The sequence below is a fragment of the Pan troglodytes genome, chromosome 15 (genome assembly GCF_028858775.2).
Source record: "Pan troglodytes isolate AG18354 chromosome 15, NHGRI_mPanTro3-v2.0_pri, whole genome shotgun sequence".
In the NCBI taxonomy this organism is placed as follows: domain Eukaryota; kingdom Metazoa; phylum Chordata; class Mammalia; order Primates; family Hominidae; genus Pan; species Pan troglodytes.
The window spans coordinates 21,892,284-21,918,305 of NC_072413.2; the positions used below are offsets into that span (position 1 = coordinate 21,892,284).

General features: G+C 53.0%; 1 protein-coding gene across 6 annotated transcripts in view; it reads right to left on the reverse strand.

The window, feature by feature from the left end:
• Nucleotides 1-663: 663 nt before the first annotated feature.
• The window catches only part of ZFHX2 (zinc finger homeobox 2), a 30,883-nt gene continuing 5,524 nt past the window's right edge, over nt 664-26,022 (reverse strand). For 2 of the 6 annotated variants that reach the window (XM_063792798.1, XM_016925895.4), the window contains exons 2-10: nt 13,082-15,171; nt 12,364-12,791; nt 11,277-11,517; nt 9,919-9,993; nt 9,510-9,568; nt 7,411-7,611; nt 6,654-6,780; nt 3,010-6,486; nt 706-2,748 (exon numbers count right to left, since the gene is read on the reverse strand). In XM_063792798.1, the coding sequence (XP_063648868.1) occupies nt 1,769-2,748; nt 3,010-6,486; nt 6,654-6,780; nt 7,411-7,611; nt 9,510-9,568; nt 9,919-9,993; nt 11,277-11,517; nt 12,364-12,791; nt 13,082-15,122 (7,629 nt within the window). In that variant the 5' untranslated portion in view covers nt 15,123-15,171 and the 3' untranslated portion in view covers nt 706-1,768. Of the gene's footprint in view, nt 2,749-2,787; nt 6,487-6,653; nt 6,781-7,410; nt 7,612-9,509; nt 9,569-9,918; nt 9,994-11,276; nt 11,518-12,363; nt 12,882-13,081; nt 15,207-26,022 lie in introns of those variants that run through there. The other 4 variants (XM_016925893.4, XM_016925892.4, XM_063792797.1 and 1 more) reach the window with 4 other exon arrangements.

Consider the following 26,022-nt stretch of genomic DNA (forward strand, 5'->3'; position numbering starts at 1 on the left):
CTCAATTCGTATCAGCTCTAGAACTCCATGAGTCTCATGGACGGGTCCCGACTCCCTTGGGAATGCCTCCAACAGCTGCTGCTTAATGGAGAAGCTGGGCTGGGCTGGACTGGAGGGAGCAGGAGCAAGGGCAGAGGACAAGGGGAAGAAAAGGAGACTGGGGGGAAGGGAACAAGGGACCCAGCAAAGGTGGGCCTCTAGGGAGGGCAACAGGATTAGGAGTTTGTGAAAAAAGTAAATGCAAGGAAAAGGTAGGAGATGAAAGAGAAGCAGATCTCAGATTCAGAAATTAAATACCCCACTCACCCCTTTCTTCCTGGGACTGCCAAGATACTTTTGGTGACATTGACTTTTCTAACTCATAGCTGGAAATGAAGGGCTATTACCTGTCCTAATAAATACCCAATTCAGGGAACTGGGACATGTCTCTCCCCAGAGTTCAGGCTCTTCTCCCTATATTGCCAGCTCCCACCTCGGAGACTGGGCATAGCCAGGGGAAGGTTGCACTGACATCAGTCCTTCGAGGACCACCAGACCCATAGCAAGGAGCTAAAGCTGTTTGGTCTTCCAAAGATGAGGTGGTTTAAAGAAACCCTTAAACTGGGGGGGTGGGGGTGGGACGGGGAGCAGGGAGTGACACAAATAGGAAAAAAAACACTTGTTTGATGGGAGTTTTCTTTCTTTTTTTTTTTTTTTCTGTATTTTCCAAGTTTATGTTTTTCTTTAGTTCATTCCTCTGGTGTCCATTTCTCTCTTTTGTGCGCGTGTGCACATACTCTCTCTTGCTCTCGTTTTTTTGGTTGTGTTTCAGTTTTTTTTTAAAAGAACTTTGGATTTGCCGTTGGTGGGCAGTGCCTGTCCCTGGAGGCTGGACCCTCACGTGGCAGGGCTAGGACAAGGGGCAGGCCCACGGCCGCTGAGAGGATCTCTGTGTTTAAAGCCTTTGAGAATAAGTTACTGCAGTTCCCAGGGTGCAAGGTAGGGATTGGCAGAGGGGTTTCTGGTGGCGGCATCCCCTAGAGTCCAGGCCACAGGGGCTCCCCTGTCAGGCAAGGAGAGGGTTAGGAGGGAGAGGGTAGGGAGAGTGAACCAGAAGCACTTCTCCCATGCCAGCCTCCAGTTTGGTTAGAGTTTTGTGGGCTCCCTGCCCATGCCAGGCTCCAACTTTGGGAGCCAACTGAGCATTTGGAAAGAGTTTGTGAGCGGTGTGGTGCTCTAGACAAAGGGTTAGGAAGGAGAAGAGAGAGTGGCAAAGTTTGTTTTCCTTCCCCCTTCTTTGCCTTGGGCTTTCTTTTTCGTTTCTTCTTTTTATCTTCTTTTTCAAAATTTTTTGGTGTTTTCTCAGTGGAACATCATGGGATAACGTGTGTGTGTGCATGTATGTGTATGCATTTATGGGGATGGGGAGCTGGGAATTCAGTGAGGAAAAGGAAGATAGAACCAAGGATATATTTTGTGTGTGGTAGGCAGACATGTATGAATAATCAGGGTGCCAAGATGGGTGTATGTGTCTGTGAAGATGGGCAAGGGCTACATCTGCAAGGAGCTGAGGATGAGGATCAATGTGTGTGTCTGTGGGGATTGGGAGGAGGCAGGACTCTGCTGGAAGTGGGGTGTGTGGTGCCCACTGAGGGTGGGAACTGAACAGTTCCTGTGAGGTGGGCGGGGCCAGGGGGTGGGGTGAGGGATTTGAGCTCCCACCAAACACCCCTTGGGGTAAAAGAGGGAGCCCTGAGGCCCTCCCCTCTCCCCATCTTGGTTAATCTGTTTATAAAGCTAGAAGTGTAGAGGTAGTCGTAGTTTTTGGGTTGGAGTCCGTGTGAGGTAATCTTGCTTCCTCTTTGGCAAAAGCCACAGCAGCCGAGGCAGCAGTGGCGGCGTTGGTGATGGAGATGGGTGGGCCCCCTTGAGGTGGGGCTGCCTTGCGCCTGTGGGCCGAGGAGCGCAGGTGGGAGGCTAGGACTTCACGCCCACTCAGCAGCACCTCACATGCCAGGCAGTGGTAGGTGCAGATGGGCACCCGCAATGGGGGTGGCATGGAGCCCCCAGAGCCCCGCCCAAAGAAGCAGAAGGATCTCTGGTGGGCAGTAGCCGGGGCCTCCCCGTCAAATGCCATCTTGCACTGGCGGCACAGGTAGCGATGGGTTACATCCACGGTGGAGATGCCAGTGCTGCCTGTCAGCAGCTCATCAACCTCACCAGCTTCCCCCTCCCCTGGAGCAGGCAGTTCAGGAGGCTTTGGAGGTGCTGTGGCTGTGGGCTCAGGGGGCTGGGGTGGCGGCTGGAGGAGGGCATTGGGGAGCAGCCCAATGAGGGTCTGAGGTATCATGGGGTTCATGGGAAATAGCCCCTTCTTCATGCCATAGAGCTGTTGGAAGTAGGCCCCCTGTAGCTGGGGGCCAAAGACAGCTGGTGGTGCTGTTCCCCCAGCAGGGGGCAATGGAAAGGGCAGGAACTGGCCCCCCAACAGGGCTGGGACAGTGGTCTTCCATGCTTTGAGGTTCTTGAGGGCATCATTGGAGGAGCTGGTGGGGCCTGCAACTGGCTTTCGCTCACTGGAAACCTTGTCCCCCAAGGGCTCAGTAGGAGGGCCTGGGACAGGGTCAGTGGTGCCTGCTGTGGAGGTGTTGGTTTGGTCGGGCATGGGTCTCTGAGGTAAGGGGCGGCCTGGGCCAGCAGTCTGGACCACTGTGGTGGTAGGCAGGACCGAAGTGGCGAGGCCGAGGAGGCCTGAGGAGGCTGCCGGGCCTAGGAAGGTGAAAGGAAGGATGAAGGATTAGCCATCTCCTGTCCCATCATTCTTCCTGCCATAGGCCACCTCCAGCCACACGCACCCGTTCCCAGCACCGGATTTCCATGCCCCTTCCCTCCCTCCTTTCCCCCAAGAGCCTGACGCAAAGGAAGGCCACAGGAGATTGGGCATGGGAAGAATCAGGGAGGAAAAGGAAGGGCATGTCATTAGAGGGGGATGTTCTCTGAAGTCCAGCTCCTCCCAGCCTCCCTACTCACCTGAATTGAAAGGAGCTAAGTTGCCCAGCGGGGGCTGAGCCAGAGCTGGGCCAGATAAGAGGACCGGCGCCAGGCGAGGCAAGGTTGGGGCAGCCCCGAGGGGCATGGAGGCAGGTGTGGTGGCAGGTGGGGCCTTGAGAGCTGGGGGAGCCTCAGGTGCTGGGGCCAAGTCGTAGCACTTGCTTTCACTCTTCAGCTGGGCTCGAACCGCCTCCTTGAGCTTGGCCAGGTGCTGACGGGAAAAGAGATGGCCTCGGCAGGAGACATAGAAATCATACTTGACATCACAATAGGGGCAGTCAGTGCGCTGGGCTGCTAAGGGGCCCTCACTGCTGCCCCCAGTGCTCCCAGCGGCTGTCCCCTGTAGTTTGGCCTTCTTTTCCTTGGCACGAGCATTCTGGAACCAGACCTGGATGACTCTCTTGGGCAGCCCAATCTCCTCTCCCAGCACCTCACACTCCTGCATGGTGGGGGTGCGGTAAGCTTCATAGCAGGCTTTCATGATCTTCAGCTGCAGGCTGCTCATCTGGGTCCTGTAGCGCCGCTGCCCCATTCCATCTGGAACCCCAGTCCCACCTCCAGGCCCCCCACTGGTCCCTCCAGCCCCAGGGGATTCTGGTTCAGCTAGGCTGGAAGCAGATGAATCGCTCAGATCTCCTGCAGACAGACTGCAAGCCTCACTCTCTGGAGAAGCTTTAGGTGGTTCCTCTGGGCCCTCTTCCTCACTGGGTGGAGGGGGAGGTAGGAGAGGTAGAGGTGGCTCTGGTGTTGGGGTGGTGGCCTCTTTCCCAGGTGGTAGGAAAGGCTGGGGCCCAGAAGCAAGCGTGGCAGTGGGGTAGGGAAAAGCAGGTGCTTCCCTCTTTGGGGCTTCCCTCCCAGTGCCATCATCTACCTTGCCTAATAAGAGGTTGAACTTGGGCAAGGATGCAGGGGTGGCTGTGGCAGGCGGTTTCACTGCTGGACTAGGCACCCCCCCAGGGGTGCTTCGAAACTGGCCTTTCCTCTCCCGGGCCCTGGTATTCTGGAACCAGACCTGTACCACTCGCTTTTTGAGCCCCACCTCCTCGGAGATGCAGTCGAGCATCTTGCGTGTTGGGTTGGAATCCTGCATGTACCAACGGTACAGGATCTCTAGCTGCTCAGGCAAGATGGTGGTGCGCAGGCGCTTGTCCCTGGGGGGCTCGCCCTCCCCTCCTCCCCCTGCTTCACTGCCTGTGGGAGACAAGCTGCCGTCCTCATGCTTCCGTTTGAGAGGTGGACCTGGCATTGGTGAGGTGGCTGCCACCAGGGGGTTTCTCTCCCCAAACACCAGCAAGGGCAGATCTAGGAGTTGGCGGGGAGCACTGGGCTGCAGAGATGGCAGGAAATGTAGTCGGCGGTGACTGGTCAGGAGGTCCTGGCTGGAGAAAGAAATGGCACACTGGTCACAGGTATGGGCTGGGGAAGGTGATGGAGTAGCCTTCTCTTCAGGCTCTTTGCCTCCTGCCTTTGTTGCCTCTGCTTGGCTCAGCTCCTCCCCATCTGGAGGCTCTGGTAATGGGCCCTCAGGCCCTGCTGGAGGTTCAAGGCCCTGTTCCTCCTCTACTTCTTCTTCTTCCACCTCTTCCTCCTCTTCCCCTCTCTCTGCCTCTTCCTCCTCCTCTTCAAGGGTCTGGTCATCATAGCACTTCTTGAGGTGGCGCACCAACTCAAAAACACAGGAGAAAGTGGCGTGGCAACGCCTGCAGCCGGAGGCTCCGCCAGTGCCTCCTCCGGTTGGCACGGACCCACCCTCACAGGCATTTTTGCGTGCTTTCTGGCGGGCATTCTGGAACCACACCACCACCACACGGCTAGCCAGACCCAACAGACTTGCGAGTCGCTCCACCTCTCCGTCTTTGGGGTAGGCACTAGTCTCAAAGAAAGACTGCAGGGCTTGGGTCTGGAACTCTGTGAACTTGGTTCTGGAGAACCGGCGGCCGGCAGGCACCAGGGGAGGAAGATTCCCTCTGGAGCTTTCTTCCTCCTCTATGGGCCAGTGTCCCCCTGCTCGATTTCGCTCTTCAGGGGCACGGGTCCCCCCTGCCTCAGGCTCTGGGACCAGGAAGGGTGGGCCCAGATGGGGAGCAGGTGAATCCAGAGACCCATCAGGAGGTTTGGGAGGCTCTGCAAGGGGCGGGTATAGGCTGTCATAGCTCTTTCGAAACTGAGCAGCATAACGGCTCAGGGCTTCAAAGGGCAGAAAGCGGCGGTGGACATGTTCCTCGTGTGTCTTGAGGATAAGCATATTGGAGAAGAGTTTCCCACAGGCCCCACAGGCCAGCTTGTCCCCACCCCCGAGGGCCTCAGGTGGGGGTGGGGTAGGGGGAGGGGGCACAGCTTGCTTCCCTTCATTGTACTGGATCACCAGCTCAAAGCCAAAGTTTTCTAGAAGGGCTTTGGCTGCAGTGCGGGCAGCCTCGTTGGGCAATGGGTCGGGGGGTGAGGAAGGCCCTGCCTCATTACCCTCTTTGGCCATGGGGGGCCGCTCCCACTCCCGCTCAGCCAGCTCAGCCTTGGGAGGTTGGGGTGGAGGAGGAGGAGTGGCAGCTGGCAGGGACAGCACAGGTGCAGGCCCAGCTAGTGTCAGCTTGGGCCCCACCTTGAGATCATGGAGGTAGAAGGGCAGGAGCAGCTGCTGCTGCTGGAGCTTAAGCAGTGATTCGGGCACCAGAGGGAAGGGGGGCAGGACTGGTGGGGTGAAGAGAGGGGCTGGGAATCGGTGCAGGTCCAAGGGAGGTGGGGGAGGGGACAGGAAAGGCAATCCAGATATGAAGCCACTGGTGTCAGGGCCCTTCTTCTCAGTGCCCACCTCCCCCTCTGTCTCGCCTTCCTTGGGCTCTTCTTGGCTGCGTTCTGGCCCTTCAATCTTGGAATCAGTCTTGGTTCCCCGAGAGCGAGTCTGATGCAGAACTGACCGCATGTGGATCTCCAGGGTGGAGCTCTGGTTGTAGGAGACTCTGCAGACTGTGCACTTAAAGGGCTTGTCTGTGGCAGCAGTGGTGGTGGGTGGGGCACCGGCCTCTCCCCGTGCAGGGGCAGAGGGGTCAATGGCAGCCTTCTTCATCTTGTGAAGGTGGGAGACAGAATTATAATGAACCAACAGAATATTCTTCTGGGTGAAGGACTCCTTACACACAGTGCACTTATAGGGCCGGGCAGGGTCGAGAAACTTGTCCAGGGCAAAGTTGGTGGTTTTCCGATAGGTCAGAGGGTGGCGAGAGTCAGCTGGAGCTGGCTCTGCAGAGCGGAGCTCCCCAGTGGTCCCCTCTTCCTCCTCAGCCATGGTGGGCGGAGGAGCTACGTCTTCAGCTTGGGCATCAGGTTCAGGGACTGGAGATGGGGCTGGAGAAGGGGGTTGGCCAGGGCTTCCCGAGGGTTTGTCTGGGGCCTCAACTGAGGCCAGGGGAGGCTCAGGAAGAGGATCTGGACTGGCTTCTGGGGTCAGGTTAGGGCCTTCTAGGGGAGAGAGAAGAAAGTACAATGAGGAGGGAACTTTGTTTAAGCCAGACCCCACCCACTCAATACCAAGGCAGTTGACCTTGGCCTCAGTCATCTTCAGACCTTGTTGGCCCATGGAGTCCCCTTTCCTGGTACCTTGGGAGGTTTGCTGTTCCATTCCTTACCTGCTGCCTGGTCTCTGCTCGGTGTAGGCTCTGGCCCATGAGTGGGGGGTTCTTGGCCATTGTCCAGAGGGCTTAATGTGGGTCCAGACAGCACTTTGGTTGTAAATGTCATTTCTACAGTTGTAGCCTGCAATGAGAAAAAGCCTAGTGGCTTCACCACCACCCCCCACCGCCCCTATGCCACTCCTGACCCATCTGCCCTACACCTGTACTTGTGCCGAGATCCCTTTCCACAGATCCAGCCTCCTGTCTGAACAAACCTCCCACCTAATTGCTGCTTTTGCTACAGATGAGAGAGCCTGGGCTGCTGCCTCTCCTATCTGGCTTCCTCTTTCCCCAAACCAGAAGTCATCATTCTTTGAGGCTACCTGGTCTGGCAGGCTGGTACCTGCTGTTCAACAACTCTTCTCAGGACTTAGTGGAGGTGAAACAGAAGCCTCTGCCTCATCTCTTAAGTAGAGGCAGCTAGACAAGCTCAGTTCTGAGTCTCCCTCTCTAAAATCCAACTTCAAATCCATGAAATGCTGCTTTTGTTGCCAACACATGCACTTGCCTGAATACTCCTGCCTCTTCCTCCCCTCCTGGATGGCCCTAACAAGGCCTTGTCGGACCGTCCTCACCCAGCCAGCACACGCACTTGCCTGAATGCCCCCTGCCCCCAACACATGCACCTGCCTGAATACCCCTGCCTCTTCCTCCCCTCCTGCACAGCCCTAATAAGGTCTTGTTGTACCGTCCTCACCCAGCCTGTACTCACTACAAGCAGCAGCTTCTCAACGCACTCGGGCACCACGTTGTGAAGGTGGCTAAGGTGGAAGTGCAGGGCAGGCCGGCCCACCAGCTGTTCCTGGCACAGTGGGCATCTGTACTTGGGCTGCACTGCATGCTGGGAGAGTGTATGAGCCCTCACCTGGCTGGACTCTGGGCTCAGGAAGCTGCAGTATGGACAGCAGTATACCTGGAGGGTACATATGGGCAGTGGACGAAGTGTCAGGGAAGGATGGGACCCACCATCATATAGTCCTTTGGATGCAGCACTGGCCCGCCCCCACTCCTTTTTTTTTTTTTTTTTTAGATGGAGTCTGGCTCTGTCACCCAGGCCGGAGTGCAGTGACGTGATCTCGGCTCACTGCAACCTCCGCCTTCCAGGTTCCAGCGATTCTCCTGCCTCAGCCTCCCAAGCAGCTGGGATTACAGGCGTGTGCAACCACGCCCAGCTAATTTTTGTATTTTTTAGTAGAGACAGGGTTTTGCCACATTGGCCAGGTTGGTCTTGAACTCCTGATGCCAGGTGATCTACTCATCTTGGCTTCCCAAAGTGCTGGGATTACAGGCGTGAGCCACCACACTTGGCCTCTCACTCCTAATTTAAGAGGAACTAGCCAGATAGGAAGGCATTACAGCAGACCCAGCCTCCAGCCACAGTCCTGAGAGCTGGCTCCTCCCCACTTTCCCTTGGATTGGGACAAAGGCCTAGCTTAGGCCGCTACCTTGCACTCCTTCTTTGTCTGGCCCTCTTCCACCATCCTGGCCTCTCTGCCTTTTCTTGGTATGTCTTTCCCAGTCTTTGCTGCCTGCCTCAACTCTCCAGCTAACAGATGGCTCTGTACCTACTGCCCCCACCTTGGATTTAGTTTTCTTCTCTTACCTATCCTATCCTGTCGTGTCTTCTCTGTGAAATGGTTCCATTTCCTCTGGGCATTTTCTGGACCCAGAGGCTCCCTTGTCCCTGCCCACTCTGCCTCTGTGAACCATCACCTGAAAAGGGGCCCTACCTGTCTGCTCAGAAGCCAGCTCATCCTCCCTCAGGCTCAGCAGCTCCCACCTTATTTTCCATCTTTCTTTTTCCTTCTTCTTTTTCCTAATGTGAATAAACACCACAGCTCCCCCAGTGGCCCAGGAAAATTCTGGCCCAGCCCTCTCAGCACATTCTCAGCCACACTTCCAGAGGGGTGAGGCTGCCAGAGGCCCCACCATCACCTGACTGCCAGACCTACCCAGCCTGCATCCAGGCTGGCACCAGTGGCACAGGCCTGTGTGTCAGGGAGGGGATGACCATAAAGGAAGGGGATCCAGATGCTCATCTTAATGCACCTAGCCCCTGGAGCAGACATCTGGAAGAGGTCTGTTGGCGGGAGCAGGAGTTAGGAAGAAAAGATGCTGAGGACATAAGGCATTACTTCAGCTTGCAGTAATGCAGTAACACTGCGTATTGCAATAACAATAAATGTTACATATTGTATTCCAGTTTGGAGAGCTGTGAGGCACAGGATGGCATCTCAAACCAGAGGCTGGGAATCCCCTCAGAACACAGAGCTGCCATTCCTGGGTGCTGCCTAGGTCTGAGTCCTGGGGATTTAGAGATTTGTGGCACATGCTGTCAGCGTGAATCATTTGGTTGGTGCCTCTACCCTTAGTAAGGGGATGCCAGGACAGTTCCATCCAGGCTCAGGGCGTTTTGTAGGGTAGGAACACCGGTGTCTTGTCTTTCTGCTCCTAACTGAGGGATAAAGAGCTGGGCAGTAGCTGGTTGTTTGCTTTTGCCTTTCTCCTCCCCTCCTTCCAGCATGTACCCCCACTGTTTCCTACTCTCAGCACAATTCCTTTATTCATCTTTCCCTCAAGTTCCTGCTGTCTCCCTCCTATCATCTCCCTCTGTGCTTGACCCTGCTGGGCCAGCTCTGCCCCTCAAAGTGCTGAACATGTGGAACTGGATCTGGGTGGAATTTCTTAACTGTGCTATTCTGAGTGAAATAAGTCAAAGCATGACAAAATTACGTCTGCCTTTAGAATATGAGCAGATCTCAGTAAAGCCAGGCCCCCACTTCAGCTCTTCCCAGTTACCCCAATTCTGACCGTGGTCTGGTTGGCACTGTCTCTGGAAGGGCCAGTCTTGTTTTCTGTCTCTTCTGAAGCTGAGGATGAAAGAAGAGGAGATTAAGGAACCGTGACAGCCCTCAAGATGATTTGTAGCAGAGAGCTTCCAGGGTAGGGAGTTGGGCACTAGGGAAAGGGCAGGAAACTCAGTAGATAGGTGAGGCTTGGCAAGGGCTGACTCCGGGTCAGTAGGATGGTCAGGTCTGAGTTCTCAAAGAGGGCGGAAGTGCTTAGCCTCTCGTGGCTCAGCCTCCCTTCCCCCGATGAGCCCTTTCTTTAATCAGTTTTGCTCCTTGAGCACAGACATTGCTGGGCTCCTGGATTACTGCAGGGTCCCATGAGCGTCTCAGAATGTAGGAGGGCTTGGGGGAAGGGAGGGAAAACTCACCCAATTGTTCTGTCTTGTTCTGGGCATCTTTCTCAGGGGTGGGTGGCTCAGCTAAGGGGGTGACAGGAGCCTTCCCTGTGTAGGATGGGGGGAGAGTCAGCTTAAAGAGGTGTGGCATCAGGGAAGGGAGGACATAGGACAGAGGAAGCAGGACAAGCAGCCAGTCAATGAAGGAGAAAATGGATGGATCAATCAGCAGGTAGGAGAGTATGAAAAGCCAACAAAAAGAAACACGCACACGGAAGATAGAGGGAAAATTACAGTATTAGAACTGGTAGGGCCTAAGAGATCATTTTATTAGAGTCCAGCTCCTGTCCTTTTATAGAAGTCCAGCAGTAGACAGCAGAAACAAGACCAAACTCAGCTCCCTGTCTTAAATGACCCAGGAAGTGGGAAGCCCCAGAAATGTAGTGGGAGGGGCACTGAAGAAGGAAGCCTCAGCTGAATGGAAGCAGCTGCTGCAGTGAGCAGGAAGTGGCAGGTCTAGCTGGAAGAGGAGATTACCACTCAAGTAAGAATTGACAGATGTGTAGGAATTTATTTTCGGTGGCAGCCTAATTAAAGTGTTAAAGTTCCTTAACTCCATTCAGCCCTGCGCCAGGATCGTTAGCTATTGATCTGGGCCCCTCCGGCACTTAACTCCAGCCAGCATATTGGCAATTCAATTAGCACCAGTCAATGCTGCGTGTTCCTGGCTCCTGCTGCCCATGCCCTCGTCCTTGCCCACCACTGGCTCTGCAAAGCCCGACGCCCATGCCCACCTCTGGCAGCCCCTTGCAGGCTCTTCTCCTGTACCCTCTGGATCAATGGTGCCTGGCTGGCTGTTCCCGGCCTCTGCTGGTACAACCTCAGCTGCCTAAGGGTGACTCTAAGCCCAGCCTTAGGGCTGAAGACCTCCTAGGAGACAGGAAGAGGCTGGGAAGCTTGTCAGGGGCCTCTTCCCATCCCTGCTGCCTTTGGATCATGCCCACAGCTCCTATCTCCTTCCAAGAAGCCCTGGCCCAGCACAAAACAGGTTCTCTCTCCTTCCTACCCAGCTCCAGCCTGCCACCCTCCAGCATTACCAGGACACTAGTCACTACTCAGAATCACTGGGTGGTTCCTCTTCACCCTCTTCCTGTTCTATGTCATCCACCCAGCAAAGCCCCTGCCCTTCTTTGCCCCTCCACTCAAGGTAGCCTCCACGGTGCCTGACACGCTCATTCTGTCTTATCCCTTCACAGCTTCTTCCCATTTAGTATAGGTGGCCTATAGGCCCGCTTCACCTTACTTGTATCTCTAACTCCGCAGCCCCCGTGCTCCCCACATCCTGCTGCCCTCCCTGCCCAGCTCTTATTCTCCAGTCCCTTCTTCCTCACCGGGAGTCCGGAGCTGCCCGTGGCTGAAGCTCAGGATGCTCTGAAGAGCTGCGAGTCCTTCCTCAGCGGTTGGGCCATTCTGTAGCAGCTGCAGACGCCTCTGGGCCTGGGCATCGCGGTGGGCAGGTGTGTGCAGGTGTTGCAGCACAGCCAAGCGGGAGGGTGTCTCCCACGCACACAACAGGCAGTGGTATAGCCCCAGCTCTGCCCCTGCCTCTGCTCCCTCCATGTCCAGCAGAAACTAGAACCATGGGAAGAGGCTGGCTCAGGCCCGGAAGGGACATGCCAGACCTCAGGGGACTTTTTTTTTTTTTTCTAGATAGAGTCTTGCCCTGTTGCCCAGGCTGGAGTGCAGTGGCATGATCTCTACTCACTGCAGCCTCTACCTCCTGGGTTCAGTGATTCTTATGCCTCAGCCTCCCAAGTAGCTGGGATTACAGGCATGCGCACCACACCCGGCTAATTTTTGTATTTTTAGTAGAGATGGGGTTTCATCATGTTGGCCAGGCTGGTCTCGAACTCCTGACTTCAAGTGATCCTCCCACCTCGGCCTCCCAAAGTGCCGGGACTACAGGCGTGAGCCACCGCACCTAGCCTCAGGGGACTTCTTTGCCTCCCCTAAGGGAGACTGACTAGCAGCAGCCCCCTCCCCACCCCTCGCTTCCTCCTCCTGAAACCCCCCCTTTACCTCCTATGGCCACCTAAGTATTATTGCTTGCTCTCCCCAACCCTTTCTCTTTCTCCTACCACTCCTGGACTCCCTCCCAGCATGCAAATGGAGTCTGGTTCCATCCTCTTGAACCTCTGGTGACATGACAAACTGAGCTGATACCACCCCTCCCTCCAGGGCCAAACACCAGAAGAGCTGAATAAAGTCTGTTTCACTTGTCAGAGTTTACTATCCTTTGGTCTCTTTCTCCATGTCTGTCACTTTGTTACCCTGGTACATATGTCGTTACCTGGTGCATACTTTCCTTTTTCTCCATTTGTCACCCAGGGTTTTTCTATCACTTTCTTATTCTGCATCTCCTCCCTCTGTCCCCATTCCCTTCTCCTCTTCCGATGGCCCTTCCTGACCCAGCCTCACCTTATAGATTTGGCTGTTTTCTTCGTGGGCTGCACCCCTGGCATGCAGCTGCATCTTCTCCTTGCTGTTGGACTCAAAGTCACAGATGTTGCAGCGCAGGTGTAGTGGGGAGACAGACCCATAAGGAGCCCCATCTCCCAGGGACCCTGGGGAAGGGGTGCCCATGGCTCCACCCCCCTCCCGCAGGTGGGCTGCCAGCTGGTACTTCTGAGCATGTTTGTCAGTCTTGAGGTGGAGTTGGAAGTTGGCCTTGAGCTGGGTGCCATAGCAGCAAAGCTTGCAGCGGTGGGTGTCACCGGCCACCTCCTTCCATTCAGCTTCCGGGAGGCTCCGGCCTATGCTGCAGTGGTAGAGCAGCAGCTCCAGGTTGTCTGTGCTGAAGGCCTGGCACACTAGGCAGCGGAACACCTTCAGGGACAGGCTGTCGTCTGGGGGTGGTGAGGTGGGCAGGCTGTCAGATGAGGAACCCAGGAGCTGACTTGGAGGCAGGTGGGCATCAGGGGATAGGCTTCGAGGGGCTAGAGGACAGAGACAGATTAGTGGCCCAAGAAAGAAATGGGGCACGGTTGGTTCACTATGTGGGGAGGTGGGTTAATGAGTAGGATAGTGCTCAGAGGGACTTATGGTTACCTAAGTGGGGAGTTGGTCCTTGGGAGAAAGCACGGAATAGAGTTTGGCCCTGGGGAGGAGAGAAGAGGGAAGAAGCACAGAAGCTTACCGGATGTGGGGAACTTGTGGGCAGGTGCTCCTAGGTGGTGGAAACCATTGAGAAGTAGCTGGGCTTCCAGGGGCTTGTCTGGCCTCAGCCCCGGGCCAGCCAAGGGAGTCTGAGGCTGCCCTAGGGCCTGGGGCCCAAAGTACTGGAAGAGTTCAGGGGGGCTAGTGGGGGTAGCCCCTGGTGGGGGAGGAGGGCCTGGCCCCATCAATCCAGGTGGCAGGCCCAGCGGCAGCCCCTGGTGCAGCATTAGGACATTCTGCATGTGCTTCTCAGAGGTCATATGGATGCGCAGGTTGCGGGAGATGTTTGTCTCGTAGCTGCACACCTTGCACTGCCAGGATGATTTGGTCTTAGGCTCTTTGTCTCCTGCGGAGGGTGGGAGTGATGCCTCTGGTGGACTTCCCTGCCCACCAGGGCCCGCCTGGAAGCCCTGCAGGTTGGCCAGGTGCTTGTCAGACTGCATATGGATGCTGAGGTTGCCTTTGGTGGTTGTAGAGTAGTTGCAGACGTCACAGCGGTAGGGTTTGTAGCCACAGTTGTAGCTCTCTCCACGAGCAAGGCGGGGGTGGGCGCCCCCAGCACTGCAGTAGCTGCAGTGACTGTTGCTCTCAGGGTGCTTCTCTCGCATGTGCACATCCAGGGTCTGCTGGTACTTGTAGTGCCAGTTGCACTTGGGACACTTGAGTGTCTTGCAGGAGTTGCGTGAGTGGAGCAGGGACATGTGGCTGGACAGGCTGAGGCCCTGGAAGGCTGCAGGGGCTGGGGTGTAGTCATCAGCTAGGCGATAGGGCTGGGGTGGGTCACTGGGGTCTTCGGGGGAGCCCACTGGGGCAGGGAGAGTGCCCCCCTCCTTGGAGGTGGGTGAGCTTTGGTTGAGTGGGGGGCAGAGCCCTCCATCCTCTTCTTGCCCCTCAGGGAACCAATCTGGCCCTGCCTCGCCTGCTGCCACTGGCGATTCTTTGGCTTGGGTTGGGCTGGGGTCCCAGGTGGCTGTGGGTGGAGAGGGTGGGCTGAGGGCCATAACTTCTTCATCCAGGAGGATAAGGGCCTGGACTTCTGCCTCAGGGGGGCCATCCTCTGTCTGGGCCACATTCGCCTCCATGTTTACTGTGCTGCTATTGTCAAGGGGTATGTCAGAAGAGGGGCGAGCAGGGAGTTTTGGCTCCAGAAAGCTTATGAGGGCCTTGCAGCCTTCATCTCCCTCCTGGAGCACAGCTGGGCTACCTGACAGGCCCTGATATTGGGCAGGGGTTAGCTTCACCCCATGAGACTGTGTGTGATCCATAAAGGCCTGGGGCTTGCTGAAACCCAGGCGGCACAGAAGGCAGAGCCAGAAGACTGCCACGTGGTTGCCCCCGCTGTTCCCCATGGGGCCATCTTTGGGATCTCCGGGTGGATTTGGAGCCAGTTGGTAGCTCCAGAAAGCTCCATGCCTTTCCTCACAGGCAGCCGGAGATGGTGCTGAGGTATCATGGGACAGAATTTGGTCAGAAGAGCTAAAGCCTTGGATTGGGTCAAAGCCATGTTGGATGTGAAGGGCAGTGAGGTGTGAGGGGGGTGGGTAGGCAAGGAAGGGCAGACTGGGCTCTTCCTTGATGCCCGCCTCACCCCAGGGGAAGCCCTTTGGTAACAGGAGTTCACTGCCACCTGGCAGGGACAGCTTGGCCACTAGGTAGGCCTCACCTCCAGCTGTGAAGAATAAGTGGTTGCTTAGGTCCATGGGAGGGAGCCCTTCTTCTTCCTTCTCCTGCTCCTTGTCCTTTTCCACCCCTGGGTCATTTGGTGGGAAGTGACCACGGTCAGGCCCTTCCTGGGGCTCCCCAATCTCCTTTGGTGGGACGAGGCCACAGCCCGACTCCAGGAGCTGTCCCCCTGGCTCTGAGGACCTCATGTTCTCAGAGGTGGAGGAGGCAGCAGGGGGATCTTTGGTGACAGGATCAGAGGGGGTGCTGGAGGAGGAGGTGTCCGAAGGCAGGGACGGGGCATTGTGCCCAGGGGAGGGGGTGGTACCAGTGGTAGAGGCTGAGTTAAGGGTGGCCATGGTAGACGGAGGAGTGCTGGGGGCTCATGTCAGCGTGACAGCCAGTACCCTGTAGGGAGACAAGGAGAGAGCAGTGCTGTGAGGCTGCAGGGACCCCAGCTGGGCAGCTGGATCTCTGGATACTCCTGCCCCATCCTCTTCCCTGAACACCAGACTCAGACACCACTTTGCTAACCTGAAATTTCACTTAGTGTCTAACATGCTTCACAACTTAATATGTCCAACATCAGAACTCTTCATTTTATTTATTTTATTTTATTTTATTTTATTTTATTAATTAATTTTTTTTTGAGATGGAGTTTTGCTCTTGTTGCCCAGGATGGGGTGCAATGGCGTGATCTCGGCTCACCGCAACCTCCACCTCCTGGGTTCAAGTGATTCTCCTGCCTCAGCCTCCTGAGTAGCTGGGATTACAGGCTTGTGCCACCACACCTGACTAATTTTGTATTTTTAGTAGAGACGGGGTTTCTCCATGTTGGTCAGGCTGGTCTCTAACTCCCGACCTCAAGTGATCCACCCACCTCGGCCTCCCAAAGTGCTAGGATTATAGGTGTGAGCCACAGCGCCCAGCCTAGAACTCTTTATTTGTCCCCTGAACCTGCTCCTCCCCATCTTTCCTATCTCAAAAGTTGGTACCGACATTTATCCAGTGGCTTAGACTAAAAACCCAAAGTTTTATCTTGCCCTCACCTACTGGACATATCCACTTCAACAGCAACCTCTAAAACATGTCAATCCCTCCATTTATCTCCTTCACTAACACCATCCTGGGGCCCGCTGAAATCCAGGCAGCACAGAAGGCAGGCCATTATCATCTCTTTCCTGGACTAACACAACAGATGCCACACTGGCCTCCCACTTCCACTACTGCCCGCTACAGTGTATTTTCTCTCTATCCAGCAGCCAGAATGGGGGCTTTAGTTTTTGCTCTATCTTTAGCACAGAAAACAATGCCTGCCACAGTCAGTATCTTTTGAATGGCAGAATTCTAGGAAAGACCCTCAGATTTTCCATACCCTGATGAGGTAAATTCCCTAAGTCTTGCCAGAGATAGGGCATAATTGATTTCCCCTGGCATGCAGGCACCATGCTTCTCTCCAATGCCTTCCAGATCCATCTCTGGTCACAGCATGTGGAACAGATGGGAGCTTCTCTGGTCAGTTGAAAGATAACAGCTAGTCGGTTGCCTCCTCTTCCTCCCAAAAGAGGTAACAAATAATAAGTAATAGTAATAATATTACTAATAGTTATGTAGGTACATATACCATGGTCCTGGCACTATGTTAAATGCTTTATGTTAATCATCTCATTTAATCTCACAGCAACCTTATTTTACGGATGGGGCATCCAAGAAACAGAGATGTTAAGTGAGCTACTGAGGGTCACACAGCTCCAAGATAGTGAAACTAGAAATGGACTGATGAGGCACTGAGTAAACCCCAAAGTTGTGGTCTAGACTCCTCCACCCAGCTAGACTGTCCCTTGGACACAATACAGGCAAAATGAGACTCCAAAGGACTAGAAATGAGGATTCCAGTCTGGGCACGGTGGCTTACATCTGTAATCCCAGCACTTTGGGAGGCCGAGGCAGGCAGATCACCTGAGGTCAGGAGTTTGAGACCAGCCTGGCCAACATGGTGAAACCCTGTCTCTACTAAAAATACAAAGAAATTAGTTGGGCGTGGTGGTGCATGCCTGTAATCCCAGCTACTCAGGAGGCTGAGGCAGGAGAACAGCTTGAAACTGGGAGGCAGAGGTTGCAGTGAGCCGGGACTGCACCATCGTACTTCAGCCTGGGCAACAAGAATGAAACTCCGTCTCACCAAAAAAACAGAAAGAAAGAAATGAGGATTCCTGGGCTGCCTCCAGCTGACAGAAGCACCAAGGCTCCCATCCTTTTTTTTTTTTTTTTCCTAAATCAGGAACCTCCCTCTCAAACTCACCAATTCCCATGACTCTCCATCCTATACTTCCCCCAAGGTCCCAGTTGGCCCATCTACGTCCTCTCTAGCTCTCGTATTAGCAGATCTCTAGTGATTAAACTGGTAGTGCTTCAGGCCAGAGTGCTTCGTGTAAGGGGCGAGGGGCGTGGCCTCTCTTTTCCTGGGCTACCTCTAACCCTCACCTTCAGATTTTTTTATTTGGAATGGGTCCTCAGTCTGGCCCCACCCAACCTGAAGGCCCCATTGTAGCTTCCCTCCTCCTGGGGTTCTAGCCAGACATGAAGTCAGAGCCATTAAGGAATGCTGAGTGGAATGGGATTAGCATGGTAATGAAAATGCAAATCAGCACCTGGGAAAGGGGTGGAAGGGATGGGGAGGTCGGGGGAGTCGGAGAACCAAAAGGGGAGTGAAGGAACTGGACTGAGGGGAGCCGATTTCTCGATAACCAGAAAGCAGAAGCCCTCAAGTTGAGGGAGAAAGGTATTCCTCCTACAGAATCCACGGTGGGGGAGAGGGGTAAGGGTGCTGGTTTGTGAGGGTCTGTTATTCCATCGTCACCCACAGGGTGGGCCACACCACCCTTCCACTACCCCTGGTAGGAATAACTGACTGGGCAAGAGGCCCTGTCCTGGGCCCTGCCGCCAAGGGCTGGACACAGGTGTGTGCTCTCTCCCAGCCGGCCCAAGTGCTACAGCTCACCCTCCCTAAGCCTACCAGCTGCTTCCTGGCTCCTGACTCACCACGCTCGATCACAGCTCAGAGTAGGGCTAGGCAGACCTAAGCCCCAAATCCTGCAGTAACTCCCAGATCCTCTCTCAAAAACATCTATTTCCTAGAACTGGAAAAAGACATAGCTGATTCCTAGCTAGAAACCAAAGGAGCTTAGCTTTTGGCTAGCTTGTAGGTGAGACTCTGATCGGCCGAGGGTAGGTTGGCAGCTATTTAAAATTGCAAATCTCTTCCCCACCTCCCAACCTAACCCTCCTCCTCTTTAGGAAAGAATTTCAATTGCAAATATATCTCTGCCTCAGTACATCCTCCCCCAACCCCAACTCCCCATCCCCCTTTCTTCTCGGAGCTTCTCCCATCACCCACTATTTATTACAAACCTTTAGCTGCAGCGATTATTTTTTCGCTTTTTTTCCCCTCATTGCATTTTCACTCCTCCATCTTTCCTTCCTTCCCTCTCAGAATCGCTAGGTCCCTTTCTTTGCCCTTCCTACCTTGAACTGGAGACAGTGCAGAAACGGACAGGCCTAAGAGTCATCCCCTCCTGCCACCCCCAAGACCAAGATTCTTGCTCATCCTCAGACCCATCGCCATTCTTCCCTTTAGTTCCCGGCTTTCCTTAAGGGCATCCCCTATCCCTGCGGACACATCTCAGATGTGGGTAAAGAGACAAGGCGACCCCTGAAAGGCCCTGACATTGCTGCCTCTGAAGGAGGCAAGAGGAGGAAGGAGGAAGAGGGTGGATCTGGTGTAGGGTGGAGGTTGGGGACGGTCAGGGAAGACCTGGGTAGAGGCAAGGGCTGGGGGCCTCTGTGAAGGAGAGGGGTTAGGGGAGACAGAGCAGGCAGTGGCGGTCGTGTGATTAGAGAGGAGATTGATGTGAAGGGGCGCCACAGACGGCAGAAAGAGTCAATAAAACGAGAGGATCACATTAGAGGCGACAGAGAGAGCTTTAAATTACAAGGCTGCTGCCACTGAGGGGGATGGGAGGAGGGAGGCCTGGAGCCAAGGGAGGGCGGAGAGTTCTGAGGGTGTAGTCATCCCCTGAGATGAATCTTGCAGCTCCAAAATGGCCCTTAGTCTCCAGAGTTCCCTGCTGCCCCTTCATTCTATCCTCCTCCCCTAATGCACTGTTTCGTCACAAGGCTGAGGAGGGGAGGAAGATGAAGATGGAGAGAAAGGTGTGGAGAAATAGAAGACATTTTTTCCTTTTGCTATTGCCCTCTTCCTCTGTCCAGACCCAGGTCTCTGTTTACTTCTCAGGATGAGAAAGGAAGGATGGAAGTGCAACTTTCAAGGCTCAGCCAGGGAGTTAATGCCCTACAAACAAAAAAATATATACAGTCGTAATTACTGAGCTGCAAATGTTCTTCCATGGAGGTGGGAAGATACACATTAGGACCCAGAAAGCTGCCGAGAGAGAAATGTGATGAGACAGAGATAAGAGGCTCAGATGTACAGTTGCAGAAACACAGGTGGAAAGCTGAAAAGGCAGGCCCTGACCGAGCAAGATGGGGGAAATAGTGAGACTTAAGGACCGGAGAATTACAAGAGACAAAGGGCATGGGCAAAGGAAGGACCAAAAAATTGAAGTCTGAGAAAGGAGAGAATCTGCCCCTCACTGAAGAGGAGCCATGTCGTGGATTCAGGCTGGCCGGCAGAACTGGAGGCAAAGCTGACCAGGGCTGCTTCCTCCCATCCCCCAGCAAGACCAGGGCTCCCTTTGGTACAGCCCCCTCCCACCTCTGGCTGACCAAGAGAGGAAAAGAAACACTACTGCTCCCTAGTGGTTACAGAGGGAATATCACCAAGGAGTTGGCAGGACTAATGGGACCTGACTGGCTCTTTCCTCCCTAACTCCCCTCCAAAAAACAAAACTCCTCCTTTTTCTCCAAACCCAACTCCATGGCAAAGTCTTTCGAAGTGAAGTCTATCAGGGCACCATCAAGTTTGCATACAATGATTTTCACATCAGGGCCTTCCAAACAGTTGTTTTTCATTTTTTGAGACAGGGTCTCGCTGGGTCTCCCAGGCTGGAGTGCAGTGTCACCATCTTGTCTCACTGCAGACTCTGCCTCCTGGACTTAGGTGATCCTCCCACCTCAGCCTCCCTCCCAGTAGCTGGGACTACAGGCATGTGCCACCACGCCCAGCTAATTTTTGTATTTTTTGTGGAGACAAGGTTTCGCCATGTTGCCCAGGCTGGTCTTAGATTCCTGGGCTAAAGCAATCTGCCCGCTTTGGCCTCCCAAACTGCTGGGATTACAGGCATGAGCCACCAAGCCCAACCTTCCTAACAGTTTTGCCTTTCACTTTTCTAATTGTTTAATCTACCCACTTTCCCTTAGAGTCAATTTTAGGACCTTTTTAAAAAAATTCCTCTCTCTTAAATTGTTGCCTCAGGCATTGCACCCTTCCATACTCACTGTCCTCGCCTTCCTCCCCTTTTTGTCTCAACCTGTTGATTACAAGAGGAGGTGACCATGGAGAGAAGGGGAAGAGAAACAGGAAGGATGAGATGTGTGTACCCCTAGTATGGAGGATTGTTTGGTATAAACAGCAAATAAACTATAACTAGATGAGCTCTATTTTTTAGGGCAATGGAAGAACATGGGCTTTGGATCCACGCACAGCCAGCCAGGTTCAATCCTTGCTCCATCACTCACTAGCTGTGCAACTTTGGGAAATTACTTATTGAGCCTTAGTCTCCTTATCTGGGAAAATGAGAATAATGATATTTTCCTTACTCAGTTGTGAAGACCAGATAGGTAACGTGTAAAGTGCATTTGCTGGGTGTTCAATGAGGGTAGTTCTTTTCCTTCTCTCTTGGCTGTCTCCCATCACAGAGTGGAGCATGGTGTTTGCACAGAGGCTGACAGCTTTCCTTCTGTTCACCCCTTTTTCTTTTTTCTCTTTTTTTTTTTTTGAGACAGAGTCTCGCTCTGTCACCCAGGGTGGAGTGCAATGGTGTGATCTCAGCTCACTGCAACCTCCACCTCCCAGGTTCAAGTGATTCTCTCTGCCTTAGCCTCCCGAGTAGCTGGGATTACAGGTGCACGCCACCAGGCCTGGCTAATTTTTGTATTTCAGTAGAGACGGGGTTTCACTGTGTTGGCCAGGCTGGTCTCGAACTCCTGACCTCAGGTGATCCACCTGCCTTGGCCTCCCCAAGTGCTGGGATTACAGGTGTGAGCCACTGCGCCCGGCCTCTGTTCACCCCTTTCTTGACCAAGACTCATCCTCTAATCTCTGCCCTTTTCAACTGAGGGCAGAATCTTAGATGGACAGGATTTTTTTTTTTTTTTTTTTGAGACGGAGTTTCGCTCTTGTTGCCCAGGCTGGAGTACAATGGTGCAATCTTGGCTCACTGCAAACTCCACCCCTGGGTTCAAGCGATTCTCCTGCCTCAGCCTCCCAAGTAGCTGAGACTATAGGCAGGCTCCACCATGCCCAGCTAATTTTGTATTTTTAGTACAGACAGAGCTTCTCCATGTTGGTCAGGCTGGTCTCAAACTCCCAACCTCAGGTGATCTGCCCACCTCGCCCTCCCAAAGTGCTGGGATTACAGGCCTGAGCCACCACACCCGGCCAGGATTTAAATCTAGTCTACTCAGCCATAGAGTTCACTTCTTACTTAGCCCTCTTGATTGCTGGGTCTAGAGAGACCCATTATTCCAGAGCAAAGAGTAGAAATTTTGCCCAGGCTCACATTTGGACAGAAGCAGCTAATAAGTGGATCAAAACTATTCTGGCCTTTCCCTGCCTGTCTTCTTTTTTTCTTTTTTCCAGAGATCCTTTCCAAGTCATCCCTGCATTTAAAACTATCATTCTATCTCTAAATCTTACCTTCTATATTTAAAAAGAAAACAAACAGTACTTTGATTCTTCCCTTTTAATTCTACCTATCTCTTCTAGACCCTTCCCCTTCTATAAATATTTAAGGAGAGCTTACTTTGTGCAAATAAGTTTTGTCCAAAAGAGAGAGAAAGAACGAGTATGGCAGGAATGAGACAAGCAGGAAAAAGAGTGTTGTAAAGGGCAAAGAAAGATTGCTAAGGCAGAGAAGAGGAGGGAAGAAGAAGGGAAGGAGAGAGGGAGAGGTAAGGAAGTGAAGAGGAAGATGAAGCTAGGTCTTGATTTGCATATATTGAATCTTTTCCAGGCCTCCCAGCTCTGGCACCAGATTGGGATGGTGGCCTGTCCCCAGTGAGAAGGAGGTGGCAAGGAGGCTGTCTCTTGCACTTTGCAAGATGCTTAAGGTGGGCATGAGTAGATTGGGTGAGGTGTGAGGAGAAAAGGGTAGGCTCAGGAAGAAGATGGGGGTGGTAGGGAGCAGACAGGAGGAGAAGGGAAGCAGTAGGCTGAAACCACACACGTTCACATTTGCATGGATTTGCTGAGGTGTGCTGCAGAGTGTCTGCTACTGATGGGGGTGGGTGTCCAGGAGAGGAGGCATCTCCCTTGATGACTTGGAAAGTGTTGGATGTGTTAGGACAGCAGTGTGGAGCTGCTCTGCTGCACAGATCTATGTGATTTTATAGTACACTGGAGAGACTCACATCCTGCTAGATGTGGTTCTCTCGTTCTACATACCACAGGCTTAGACAATCACGAACCAGCTCGGAACCCTTCTTCTGTATGAGCACTCAGGGAGTTGTCCCCTTAAATTCAGAATCAGGATCCTATCTGATCCTTGCATGCATGGGGGACCGCTGAAGAATTTGGTCTCCCAGAACTTGGTAGGAAAACATTCTTTTTTTTTTTTTGGAGATGGTGTCTCTGTTGCCAGGCTGAAGTGCAGTGGTGTGATCTCGGCTCACGGCAATCTCTGTCTCCTGGGTTCAAGCAATTCCCCTGCCTCAGCCTCCCGAGTAGCTGGGATTACAGGCGCGTACCACCACAAGCAGCTAATTTTTTGTATTTTAGTAGAGACAGGGTTTCACCATGTTGTCCAGGATGGTCTCTATCTCCTGACTACCTGACCCGCCCACCTTGGCCTGGGATTACAGGCGTGAGCCACTGCGCCCGGCCGGAAGGAAAACATTCTGAGTGACCGTGTATGTAAATAAGTCTTTCTGGTTATTTTATTCTGTGAACCTGTGTGATGTAATGACTGCATTTAAATAGTATTACAACAACAAAAACTAATTGTAATAATAGTAAATAGCTAACATCTTTAAATGTTTGCCATGGGCCAGGCACCGTGCTAGGCCCTCGGCAAGTATCACATCACCTAATCCTCCACTTCAATCTGATGCAATAGATGTAGCTATTCATTCCTATTTTACAAACATGGAGACTGATTTAGATGGGTTAAGTAATTTTTAAGATCTCCTGCTTAAAAAGAAGTAGAGTTGAGATTGGAACTCAGGTAGCCTGATGTCAGTACCTCTGCTCTTGGGTTAATTTGTAAGCTTCTGAACTCTGGCTGGTATGCATTTTGAATGAGGTCTTTTGAGTCTGATTGTATTACTCTGTGTGTCACCTTGAGCATATGTGCTATCATGTTCCACTTGAAGGTGCTAGATGGCTGTCTTCCATTTGGTTTGTTTCTTAGTATAAGATGGGCCAGAAGAGGAGCACTGCTTTGTGCAACTCCAGGGTGCGTCATTCACACTGCAGTCCATGCAGGGGCACTGGCCATGCCCTGTGTGAAGGAAGGGAAGGAGCGGGAGGGAGGGAGTGGGAACAGGAGGGAAGGGATAGATAATGGCGGGTAGTGTTCTTTGAATGATATGTGTACCCATTTGTGACAACATCTCTTAAAGTTGAAGGTCTACACATGTGTATCCATATTAGCATATGAACTTCATCAGACAAGCACTCTCCCTCCAACAGAGGGAGACCCTGTCTCAAAAAACAAAAAAACAACAACAGCCTTTAGAGTCAGACAGACCTGGAATCAAATTCTAGTTCTGTTTCTTAATATGTAAATGACCTCAGGTAAGTTGCTTAAAGTCTCAATTCAGTCTCTTCATATAGAGAATGGGGCATGCGCCTATAATTCCAGCACTTTGGGAGGCCGAGGTGGGTGGATCATTGGAGGTCAGGAGCTTGAGACCAGCCTGGCCAACACAGTGAAACCCTGTCTCTACTAAAAATACAAAAAAAATGAGCCGGGCGTGGTGGCATGCACCTGTAATCCCAGCTACTCAGGAGGCTGAGGCAGAAGAATCGCTTGAACCCGGGAAGCAGAGGTTGTAGTGAGCCGAGATCGCACCACTGCACTCCAGCCTGGGTGACAGAGTGAGACCCTGTCTAAAAACAAACACATCAAAAACAGAAAAAAGAAAAAAAAAAAAAAAAAAGGGAATGGGGAACTCATGGAGTTGAGTCCATTGAGAGGATCATCATTGAGACTGGCACTTTGGGTGTATCAATAAATGGAAATGGAATAATTATTCATCCATATGCCTTATTTCCTGTGTTGGGGTATGTGTATGTTGTTTTTTGATTGTATGTGGGGCAGCTGGTAACCTGGCTGTAGCCCTGTCCCAGTACTTCTTTGGGGTTGGTGAAGGTGCTTGTTCTCCCTGGCTGGATTTTCCCAGGCCCTCCATGTACACGTGTGTGGGCCCTGTGCTTCCCTTTCAGTAGTAGGGTATCCTGTTCAGTGTGTTGCTGTGAGCCCGTGTGTGGTTGGCCCGGCTGGCGCGGGCGTGTTTAGGGTGGTGGTAATTACTGGGATGGCCCAGCCCTAATGAGTGTGATCTCGTTACACTCTCGCTGCCTCTAATGGAGCTAACCTCATTTCACAGCCATTAGAGATGGAGATGAGGCCCCGCCCACTGGCCCTGCCAGCTGCAGCTTTTGCAGCCCTGGCCACGTTCTTTCCCTCCGGCTCGCCATTTCTCCATTCCACTTCTCCTTCTCCCACCTTTTTTTTCTGCTCCTCCTACCAGGTTTCCCTTTCCTGTCCCCCATTGTTCTTTTCCCTGGCTGTTTTTCTGCACCCCTCTCCTCCTTCATTCTCTTTTCATGTCTGCCTTCCCCGCTTCTCTCTTCGATTCCGGGCTCCTCTTCTCTTCACTCATCACCCTCCCTTTTTTCTCCTCTAGTCAATTTGTCCTCCACATTGCCATTTCTCCATCCTCTTTTCCTTCCCTCTCCCCCGCCCTTCACGGCTCCAGTTCCTCCCCTCCCCTACATTGCCCTGTCTGGCCAAAGGACAAATCTCAAGGGGAAACCAGCAAAGACAAACAAGGAGCAGTGACTTCATTATCGTCGTTAATTTGCCACTTCAGTTCCTCCCATAAGGGTCAAAGCCAGCACTGCTTGAACTCAGGACTGACACGCAGGCTGAGACCATGGCCTGGCTTTTCAGCCCTACTTCTTACACAACCACTCGTCCGCCCTCCTCAGCTGTCTTCATTTCCCTGCGGAGGGGTCAGGCTTCCTGTTTGCTCTCCAATTTCTTAGTCCTCACAGCCTACTGCACTCCTTCCTTTCTCATTTAAATTGTGGCCATCTCTCTGTGCTCTCTCCCATCTCCAAGTCATGGGTTTTTCACCTTTGACTCCTATCTCTGTCATACTCTCTCCCAACTTCTCCCTGCCTAATCTTTCCAGAACCTCTTTCTCATCCTTCCCTGGCCTTCTCTCTAATTTCAAGTGCACTTCTTTCCCTAAAGCAGCAGGATTTATCTGTAGGTTTGTGGAAACCACATAGCCTGAAGAAGCTGGAGATGAGAAGAAAGGCCTCTGTGGCCCAAGCAGACCACTGATACAGAACACAGAGATGGCTGGGGGGAAATGCAGACAACTGTGATGGAGGCAAGAGAAGCAGCAAAATCTAGACCCATGCCCATGGCCCAGGAATAAAGAAGACAGAGGCTTGAGACTAGGGAAAGGAAAGGGCATCACAAAACAAGGAATGAAAAATCTGAGGATGGAAATGGCGTTTACCCCATCAGGTCCTCGGGGAAACACAATCTAACACTCTTGGCCCACCCTCTGCCCTCCTTCACTGAGAAGCCAAATGACTGGTAATTGACTCTTGACCTCTAGCCCAAGCCCAGCCCCAAAGGGAGAGGTCCAGGGCAGTTAGCTATGACTGGAGGAGGCACTAGGGAAATGTGCATACATGAAGTTAAATTCCTGCCTACACCCATTCTGCCCCACTGACTTTGCACATCAACGTGCTCCACAGGACCAGACTCTCCATGCATAAACCGCTCTGCAGAGAGGTCTTGCACACCCTGGAACATTCATGTCTTTCTGATTGCACAG